At 42.7% G+C, this 10,573-nt stretch overlaps 1 protein-coding gene across 1 annotated transcript; it reads left to right on the forward strand.

The window, feature by feature from the left end:
- The first annotated feature begins 136 nt into the window (after positions 1–136).
- Positions 137–10,314, forward strand: LSM1 (LSM1 homolog, mRNA degradation associated). The gene is made up of 4 exons (XM_006070619.4): positions 137–420; positions 5,154–5,222; positions 6,620–6,735; positions 9,801–10,314. The coding sequence occupies exons 1-4, from the start codon at positions 375–377 to the stop codon at positions 9,969–9,971; spliced, it is 402 nt and encodes a 133-aa protein (XP_006070681.1). The 5' UTR covers positions 137–374; the 3' UTR covers positions 9,972–10,314.
- The last annotated feature ends 259 nt before the right edge of the window (positions 10,315–10,573 follow it).

Here is a 10,573-nt window from a genome sequence, read left to right on the forward strand (position 1 = left end):
GTCTGTGTCTCTGGGGTCTAGGAAGCAGGAGAACGAGCGTTCCTTAAAAGGGAGAACACACCTCCGCACTATCCGTGCGGACTAGACGCCTCTTCCCCTTCTCGTCAGGGATATGGAAAGGGTATCCCGGGGCGGGGGTAACCACATGAACGGTCCCGCCTCTTCCTGAGGGCGGGCACGTGGCCCCGGAAGTGGGTGGTGTACATGGCGGCGTTTCCGGCAGGCCCCGGCTGCTGAAAGCCGCGGCGGCGGCGTTGGTCCGGGTCCGGGTTCCTGTCCCGGTCCCGCAGAGGCGGCGACCGCGGTGGGAGGAAGGAGGTGTGGGACGCGCTGGCCCACCGCCGTTATACGCTGCAGCTCCATCTCGACTCAAAATGAACTATATGCCTGGCACCGCCAGCCTCATCGAGGACATAGACAGTGAGTAGTTCATCTCCTCAGAGTGAAGTCTAGGGTGAAACCCTTCCTCCCAGGAGGGTGCCCCTTAAGGAGGAAGCTGATAGAATGAGTCCGGGCCGGGGGCGGTGTGTATTTAGTCCAGTTCTGGACGTCCGGCGTTGGCATCCTAGCAGGATGCCGGAGTCACGGGACACACCGTTTGCCACTTTGTCGATTTCTGCCTGTATCCCGCCTCTCGCAGCTTCCACCGGATCTCCCGGGCAAGCTGTTGAATTCATTTCTGCTTTTCAGGGATGCGGCTGCTGAAGCTCACATGTGAAGGTTACCGTTTCCCCGGTCCATCGTCTCCCACCTGTGGTATTTCGAAGTACCAGGTGGTTACTGGGTGGATGAATGAGAATTCTCAGAGAAAGGGTTCTTGCAGAAACGAAAATAGTAATACAACAGCAGTTGGACTTAATTAGCACTGAACGTAGGGTTTATACTGTGTGGCCGTTTGCAGTCTTTTACCGTTTGATAGTAATTAGCTTTTCAGACTGGAGAAGGAAATGGCAACCCACTCCAGTGTTCTTGCCTGGAGAGTCCCAGGGACGGGGGAGCCTGGTGGGCTGCCGTCTATGGGGTCGCACAGAGTCGGACACGACTGAAGCGACTTAGCAGCAGCAGCAGCAGCAGCAGCAGTGTGGAGAAGGCAATGGCACCCCACTCCAGTACTTTTGCCTGGAAAATCCCATGGACGGAGGAGCCTGGCTGCAGTCCATGGGGTCGCTAGAGTCGGACACGACTTAAGTGACTTAGCAGCAGCAGCTTTTCAGACTAGGTAGTGACTTTTCCAGAAAGACTGAGTCACTTCAAATTTACTTTTTTCCTCTGTTAGTTTTCTCTTGCTGTTAAGACCTCCCTTATTCCTAGTCACTATCCTGAAGAAAAGCTCGGTTGTATCAACTGTCTTTTGTTTTTCCAAACTCTCATCTGTGAGTTACTCCTAAAACAACACTTTTTAAAGTTGTGCACAATTGTGTGATCTGTCTCATTAACTTGTAATTGCTGCGAAACAGTTACCACGCAGTTCCAAACAAGTTCAGCAATCTTCTGCAGTTACTGTGTATGTAAAGAATGAATTTGTGATGAAATCGTCTTCCTATCCTCTGCAATCACTTTTTAGATCCAAATTAGTGATTTTGCTACTGAAGGGAATGTAGTGTAGCTTGGATCAAATTCATGTGTGAATAACCGCTGTACACGCCTGTCTGTAACGTGTAATGAAATCTTTAATTCTAATTGTCTGAGGATGGTGCCCTCACCTCTCTTGTTATGTATCTGAGTTATTTGAGATCCCTAGCACATCCTGCCATTCTAACAAAAGTAATTGTTTTTCTCAAGTCTCTAACCCCTTTTTGCAGATTCCAAGCTCCTCCTTTACTGAATGGTTTCATATCATTTCATATGCAGCCTTCACTGCAACACACACACACTTTCCTCCTCTCTCCTCAGTCTTTCTGAATTTTCACACATCTTCTCATCTCATTTGGAAGTATTCCTCCCTTTCAGTCTGTGTCTTATTTATTTTTCCTTCCAGCTGCTTCTGGAATCCATTAATACCCTTTTTCGCTCATATCTCTTGCTCCCCCTCATGTATGTTCCTGTCTGTCATATTTTTTTTTCAGTTATATTTCACCATCAAATTCCCATTCCTTTTTTCACATCTGTACCCCTAAACCTCTTAAATCATCTCCCATTTTAGCTGTTTCCTGGCTACCTGGTGTAGACCACCTCTGTCACCCTGCAGTCAGATTTTTTGGTCAACACACTTCTGAAACTGCAATCTTAAAAGACATCTGTCTAATGCATTCCTTCCCCTTTTTGGCACTGTGATGCCATTATCATAGGATTCTTCATTTTCTTGATTTTTCCAACAATGATTTTCTTATCTCTGCAACAGTTATTGCTCCCTAAAATAAATGGACTCCTAGGTTCCATCTTTGGCTGCTGTTTTCTTTAAATCTCTAGGAGAGTTCCTGGACTTTAATAATGGTATCACCTCTTTGTGGGCATATCGGAAATTGCTCTGATCCAGACTTCTTTGGCCTTCCAGTCTTAAATCTCCAGTTGCCAGCTGACGTTTCTGCACAGATGTCTTGATACCACTGGAGAATCACAACAGCAAAACACCTTCCGTGGGATCTTGCTTCTTTCACTCCTGACTTTTGGTACATGGTCCTTCCTGACAAGATGACTCAAAATTCCTGCATCCTCTTTAACCCATCTCTTAGCTTCCCACTCTCTCACACACATATCCACATATACAAAGACTCTTGGTTGACCAATTCCATCCTTTATAACTGCAGTGTCTTGATCCTCTCATCCTCTCCCTTCCCATCTCTGCCCTGCTTCAGGTCTCTTCTTCATGTCTCAGACTCTGGTAATATCCTCAAAACCATTCTTTTTCTACCAGTTGAATTTTCAGAGTTGTCTTGTTCCCCATGAAGTCACATCCAAACTCAGCCTGCTCCCAGTACTTTTCTGACTTCATCTCCTATTCCCTTCACACCCTCAACTTTTAGCCACACGTCTGGATACACAGCTCCCTTTTCTTCTGCCTAAATTACAGATTTCCCTCCTCTTCCCAGTCCCTGTCAGTCTTCCCATGGCCAAAAATTATCTACCTTTTAAGGTCCATTGGAGAAGGCAATGGCAACCCACTCCAGTACGCTTGCCTGGAAAATCCCATGGACAGAGGAGCCTGGTAGGCTACAGTCCATGGAGTTGCCAAGAGTCGGACACGACTGAGCAACTTCATTTTGACTTTAAAGTCCAACTCAGATACCTCCAGCTAGATACAGTTTCTCTCAGTCTCATGTAATTAAGATTTGCCCTCTTGTGGTACTTAATTATAGCAAAAAAAAAATAAGCCTGTAAATTCCTTCAGGAAAGAATCACTGTCTTGTTGCACTGTTCTGCATCTTGTTGTTCAGTTGCTCAGTGGTATCCGACTCTTTACAACCCCCTGGACTATAACACACCAGGCTTCCCTGTCTTTCACTGTCTCCCAGAGTTTGCTCAGACTCATGTCCATTGTGTTGATGATGCCATCCAACCATCTCATCCTCTCTTGCCCCCTTCTCCTCTTGCCCTCAGTCTTTCCCAGTATCAGGGTCTTTTCCATTGAGTCGGCTCTTTGCATCAAGTGGCCAAAGTATCAGAGCTTCAGCTTCAGCATCAGTCCTTCCAATATTCAGGGTTGATTTCCTTTAGGGTTGACTGGGTTGATCTCCTTGCTGCCTAAGGGACTCTTAAGAGTCTTGCATCAGGGGAACACATGTATACCTGTGGCGGATTCATTTTGATATTTGGCAAAACTAATACAGTTATGTAAAGTTTAAAAATAAAATAAAATTTTAAAAAAAAAAGTGAAAAAAAAAAAAAGAGTCTTGCATCAGTTCTTTGGTGCTCAGCCTTCTTTATGGTCCACGTTCTGCATGTAGAAAGTGAAGTGAAGTTGCTCAGTCGTGTCCAGCTCTTTGCGACCCCATGGACTGTAGCCCACCGGGCTCCTCCCTCCATGGGATTCTGGAGTGGGTTACTGGAGTGGGTTGCCATTTCCTTCTCCAGGGGATCTTCCCGACCCAGGGATCGAACCTGGGTCTCCCACATTCCAGGCAGACGCTTAAACCTCTGAGCCACCAGGGAAGACTTAGAAAGTACTTTATGCATGGCATTAAAGACAAACAAGTGATTTTTGCTAGCTATTCTGGGCTTCCCTTGTAGCTCAGTCTGCTGGCTATTCTAGTGACTGGCTTACTGTCATTCTTCAGTGTCAGCGCAGAGTCACCTCTTCAGAGGGGTTTTCCCTAGCCACCTTCTCTCTCCGCCCCCCCATGTTTGTTTATTTACTTGGCTACACCGGGTCTTAGTTGCAGCACATGGTATCTTTAGTCGCAGCATGCACACTCTTAGTTGTAGCATATGAGATCTTGTTCCTGGGCCCCCTACATTGGGAGTGTGGAGTCTTAGCCCCTGGACTACCCGGGAAGTCCCCACCACCCTCTCTTCTATAGCTTCTTTCCCTCCCTTTCTCATATTATCCTGCTGTCTTGTTTTTATTCTGCTAGACTAATCACCATAGGTCATTTTTTTAAATGTGTTTGCTTTTCTCCACCAGGCTTATAAGTTCATGAGGCTGGTGACTCTGAGTCTTATTCTCTACTATATATCTAGGCCCCAGAACAGCACATAGCCCTCAATATATTCTGTTGAATTTTTGCTCTGGTTTTATTATCAGCATCCTCATTTTACACGTCTTTGGTACTGTTTTTATTTAAAACCGTCTCTTGATTCCAAAGTGTGAAATAGAAACTCTCTAAGATGAGGGGAAAATAATTTTGGAAAATTAAAATCATAAAGACCATCTAGATCAAATGTCCAAATTGGCAGGTATAGAAACTGACATGATGCTGACAGGGTTTAACTGTCAAGCACTGGCATCTGGAGCCGGTCCGTTGGGCCCCCTGACTGTGTGCCCAGTCCTTCCCCACTCTGCTGCCCCTCTTAGATTCTTTTCACCACCCATCTTCTCATCTAAACTAATCCCCGGCTGCCTTGGTCATCCCTCTAGTTTCTCAATGAACTCTGCGTTAAATGCTCTGTAATAGGAAATGGTAAAGCTTAATCTGCTACTAACTCTGTTTTTGTTTCCCTGTAAACTCGCTGAAGCTAACAGTTCATTTTTTAAAGATCTCTTTTCCTCTCCCCAGAAAAGCACTTGGTCCTGCTTCGAGATGGAAGGACACTTATAGGCTTTTTGAGAAGCATTGATCAATTTGGTATGTATTACTCATGGACTTACCATGAGTCCATGATGATAAGAGCCATGGTGGCTTTTATCATCCCATCCTCTGGATGATAAGAGCTGCCCACTGTATTTTTATGTTGTTTCATATTGAAGTTTATCTGCAACTTTTTTCATGTACCTGGCATGATGAAATAGTGTTTTAAGTCAGTACATCGTTGTTTTCTAAATTACAATTAGGTGGTTTGAAAGCTTGTGTTTACAAGCTTATGTTTTATTTCTAAAACTGGTTTTCACTACTAGAACATGTGGTTACAGTGTTTTGGACTATTTTTTATTTTCCCCATTAGAGGGAGCCAGATGATAGAAATACACTTAGTCTACTGAAAAGGCTGCTCATTTGTACATTGGCTTGGGTGCGACTACTCTTCAAAGCAGTTCCTGCCCTGAAGGTAGTCCCTCCCTGTCCAATGAAAAGTGGGTCAGAGGCCTTTCCTGAAGCTTTTTAGGGACCCCCAACATTAAGCTCAGGATTTTATACTTTGGGATATATCAGACTCAAGGTCTTAATCTTGATTCTGTCTCTTGCGTTTTTCTAAAGAGACCTTATATTTGCTCCTGTCTTGAGGAACTTCCAGTTCATGTCAACATTTGCTGGACATCAGCTAGGTCAGTGGCTTTGGGCCTAAGGAAGAACAACATAATTGAAATACTTATAAGAATCACAGATGATAGTACTGTTGTTTCTTCAAAGATGACAGCAGTACCAACTGAAAGAAGAAAAGTAATTATTCTGCACAGATTGTGGTCCTAAACCTTAAGTCAAATTCATCAGACTACGTGAGGGGAAAGTAGTGAATACTAACGTTACTCTCAGATTACCAAATTATAGTCGTCTAACAAAAGGGGAAAAAAGCAGATTACTGTTGTATCATAATCCATGAATACCTACATTGGATTAAATGAATCATCTGTACTGAAACAAAGTTAAATCTTTGGTAAATCATCACACACACATACCTGCACAAAGTAGAAAAAATGTTTCCTTCTAAAAGAAAAAAAAGATAATTTCTGCAGTTGTTTGGACTTTAGAGTTTTCCAAGTACCTTATCATATTTTCTTATAGTCATGTTGCTATCAGCAATTAACTCATAAGGAATTTAATTTTCTTCATTTATTTCCACCATCCTTCTTGTATTAGTGCAACATAATCCCAAGCACTCTATTTGCAGTTGTTTAAAAATCTCCAAGTGGTGTATCTGAATGAAATAGGATGAGATTGTTTGAAATTTTAGCATTTTCCAGAATTAGAAAGTTTGAAAATCATGTTCAGCTAATCGTTTCTACTCAAGATAACTGATTGAGTTATGGACCTTTACCTGTAAAGTAATTTGAACTAAATGTCTTTGTTTCTTCCCTGTACACTTATAGCTAACTTAGTGCTACATCAGACTGTGGAGCGTATTCATGTGGGCAAAAAATACGGTGATATTCCTCGAGGGATTTTTGTGGTCAGAGGAGAAAATGTGGTCCTGCTAGGAGAAATAGTAAGTGAAAACTGTTAAGCTGCTATGGCTCTTGACAATCACACTGGTTAGGTTTCTTTTTGTCTTCTCAAGAAGGAAAAAATGTTTCCACCTTCACCCAGCTTCTCACAGGAAACCACCAAATTAGCTTAAGAAAGGGATATTGTAAAAGGAGAGCTTCAGAGAACAGTTAGCTTTGTTTCAGTGCCTCCTGGCATATTAAAGATTTTGATCCCATTAGCAATAAAATATCATTGATTTTTACCTGATATCATAAAAAATACTGTCCTACATGGGAGTTTTTTGGCAGTCCAATGGTTAGGACTCCACACTCTCACCGCAGAGGCCGGGGTTCAATCCCTGGAACTAAGTCCGAGGAGCCGAGTGGTGCAGCCATTATATATATAAAACACTGTCCCACACAGTTGTGTTCATTAGAAGATTACTCTTGTATCTGTAGTAGCAGAAAATTGAAGCCCGATACCTAGCGAGAGAAGAACAGTCCAATGAAATATGGCTTACTAACACTGGAATATTTTGTAGTCATTTAAACAGTTGTTTGCAAACGGTCTTCCATGGCGTACAGGTAGTTGGGTTTGGGGGAAAGGCACATGGCATGTACAGTGTGGTATCTGTGTTTTAAAGGGGGCAGGGGGAAAGAGTGAGTGCAGCAGAAGCCTTTCTTCATTTTCTGAGAATGGACTCAACCTCACTCGGCTTCTTAGCTCCCAGTCAAGGAGGAGGTTCCTATTATCTGTCAGGAAAGCCAGCTGGCAAGTGAAAAGTTAAATCCTCTCAAGTGGTGTTTCTGTAGGTGTGAGTGTGTATGTATGTGAACCATTAGAAAACTACTTCTCCAAAATACATATTAGAACTACAAGATTTTTAAAGAAGATAAAATGATTTCACAGTTTACATTAAACAGTTACTTTAAAAGTGCTTTATTTAATATCTTTGACTTGATCCTGGTGCTTCTGATTATTGCGTTTTCCAGGAAAATCAAACCTTGATTTTATCTTTAAAGTTTTCAGTAGCATTTCACAATCCCTAGCCACATGTTAAGTCAGGTTTACAGAAGTCTTTGGAGAGAAGTGGCTTGGTCTGTAGCTGTTTTTTTCTGTTTGTTTGTTTGTTTTCGTAGCAGTTTTTAACTATACACTATTTGCGAAAGTAAGGAGGTAATTCTGCCAGGGTCATGTTTGTTCATGTTGGAAATAGAAAGAACTAATCAATGCTGTCCAAGAATTGCTATGAAATATATGAAGTAACTTTCAAGTTTTAAAAATATTTTTGTGGTTGATGTAAAGCACCATGGTATCCTGGGATGTAGGGGTCGGGATTGTCGTCTGACTGTATATTCAGAGGAACTGGCCAATCTCTGGATGGTAGGATGGTGGGCGATTATTTTTTCCTCCTTTTTTACTTTTCTGAATTTAACTTTTAGAGAGGAAATGTATTACTTTGCTATCGGGGGAAAGATTTAAGTCACAAGACCACACACACACACTGCTTGAATTGAAGAATAGAAAACAGCACAGATACGCTTTCTGTGCCAGTTACATTGGCACAGACACGGCCCTGTGTAGATGTATGTGAAGAGAAAAATGTGTGTTTATTCTTGAAGTGTCATTGTTTCCTGGGAGCCCTTTCGTGGAGAAGAGTACTCTTTTTTTGGTATGTTAACGGTTCAGATTCTGCAGAATTTTTTATAGTGGTATTACTAAAGAAATATGGTTCGGGACTGCTTCCACAGTTCTATGAATCGATGGTCTGTTTGAAGACGTTGTGTACCAATTCTAGGAAAACGCAAAACTAGAAGCCATTTGCATTCTGTAGACACGCAGTTGTTTGTGAAGTCCCTGGCTTCTACCTCAAGGATAATGAGACACACGGCCTTAAGTAATAAGCTGATTGTTGGGAAACAGCATTGTCATAACCACACAAATAGCTCAGTGCATAACATTGGGAAGTCCAGGAGGTAGGACACTGAGCCAAGAACATTGTCTTCCCTTGTGCCGCCCATGGGCTGTGAGGGAAGATCACACTTGATAATATATATTTTGCTGGATGCAGCTAACTTTTGAGGGCAGGGCTTGCTTATGGAATTTATGTGGCTTTCGCTCTAACCTCTCTGGGAGAGTCCTCCATCCGTGGTATCACCGCTGTGGCTTCCGAGGTCTTGGCCGCCTCTGCAGATTAGCATCTAGCGGTAGGCTGGAACGTTTGGAGAGGTGGCGTTTGCGTTGATGCCTTCCCAGATTTTTAAGTAAAAGTCGGAGGATGAGAAATGTGAGTACCCTGTCCGTAGAGGCTTTCCATGTTACAGAAACACCAAGTGATACCTAGATAAACTTCTTAAGGAGAAGAAACAGTCAGTAGATAGATAATTTTATAGCAAAGTTCTGCATTATCAAGTTGGCTATCAGATGTTTAGGATGTTCAAAAATAAAAATATTAGCATATTTTACCATATTAAATGGGAAATATAGCCAATATTCGTGAAGAATGTTGGGGCCAAAATGGTTTACTAACCCAACTGGTTTGCTGAGGTTTTCTCCAGAAGACTAGTTGCCATGGGGGAGAAAGTAGTCCTGTGTTAACAGAGGGCCAGTTGATTGCCTTTGGCTTGGGGGCTGGGGGTCAGGGGTTCTACTTTGAATCAATGTTTTCTACTTTTTAGAAAAAAAAAAAAAAAAAAGCTCCAGAAATTAGGCTGACTTTGACTATGTATAAATACAAAATTTATTTTAAGCTACCTTGACTTCGGTGACTTCTCTCTTGGATTTGCTGGGGTTGGGGAAATAGCTGTAAGAAAAGTAGTTCTTAACTCATGTAGGACTTTACTTTGCACAGACTAAAGGTTTGTTATGCACACTGATACTGATTCCTGTTAAACCACACCCGTGTGTTCTATAGGAGCGTTGCCAGCCATTCCTTTGTAAAGTGTTATCTGTCCATAGGGTGTTTGTGCCCTGGCACAAGTAAAATAACTCAAGCCTGATATAGGAATCCGTTTGCCTTTGTATCTGTGATGTTTTCTATTCTTGATCACGAGGTAAAGTTTTCCAAACCTGCTTGTTTTGTAGGACTTAGAAAAGGAGAGTGACACACCTCTCCAGCAAGTGTCTATTGAAGAAATCTTAGAAGAACAGAGGGTGGAACAGCAGACCAAGCTGGAAGCCGAGAAGCTGAAAGTCCAGGCCCTGAAGGATCGAGGCCTGTCCATCCCTCGGGCAGATACTCTCGAGGAGTATTAAGTCTTCTGCGCAGAGACTGTCGCTCTTGGGGAGCAGGGCTGTCACTAAACGAAGTGACAGCCTGGTTACCTCACACATGTGATGAGAGACTCTATAGAGTTTTGAAAAGTCATTTTTATTTTTAATTCTTTCACAGATGCAACATGAAGAAATCATGTGTTCTGTTTTTGTTTTTGTTTCATTTTAATTACAAAATCATCGTTTAAAGAAATAGTGGCATGGACTCCTCTCACTCATCACTGTGGAGCCAACAGCTACTTCTTTACATTGCTCTTCTCACCCCAAATGAGCGGCTACAGGGGACAGTCTTCATTTTCTTGTAAATAAAACTCGAATCTCAAAATTGCAGTGTTATTTCCCAAGTTTGAGTTGCCTTCAGTGACTGGGCATCATTTAATTTCTCCTCTCAGAGGTATAAGCAGTCCGCACACACACACGTGGAATTTCCCTTCTGTCACAATTCCAACCTACTGTTGTTTTAGTTTATTTATTTGGCTGTGCCAGGTCTTCGTTGCTGCACGTGGGACCTCTAGCTGTGGCATGTGAACTCTTAGTTGTGGCACGTGGGATCTAGTTCCCTGACCAGGGATGAAACTGGGGCC

The sequence above is a fragment of the Bubalus bubalis genome, chromosome 1 (assembly GCF_019923935.1).
Source record: "Bubalus bubalis isolate 160015118507 breed Murrah chromosome 1, NDDB_SH_1, whole genome shotgun sequence".
NCBI classification, from domain to species: Eukaryota; Metazoa; Chordata; class Mammalia; order Artiodactyla; family Bovidae; genus Bubalus; species Bubalus bubalis.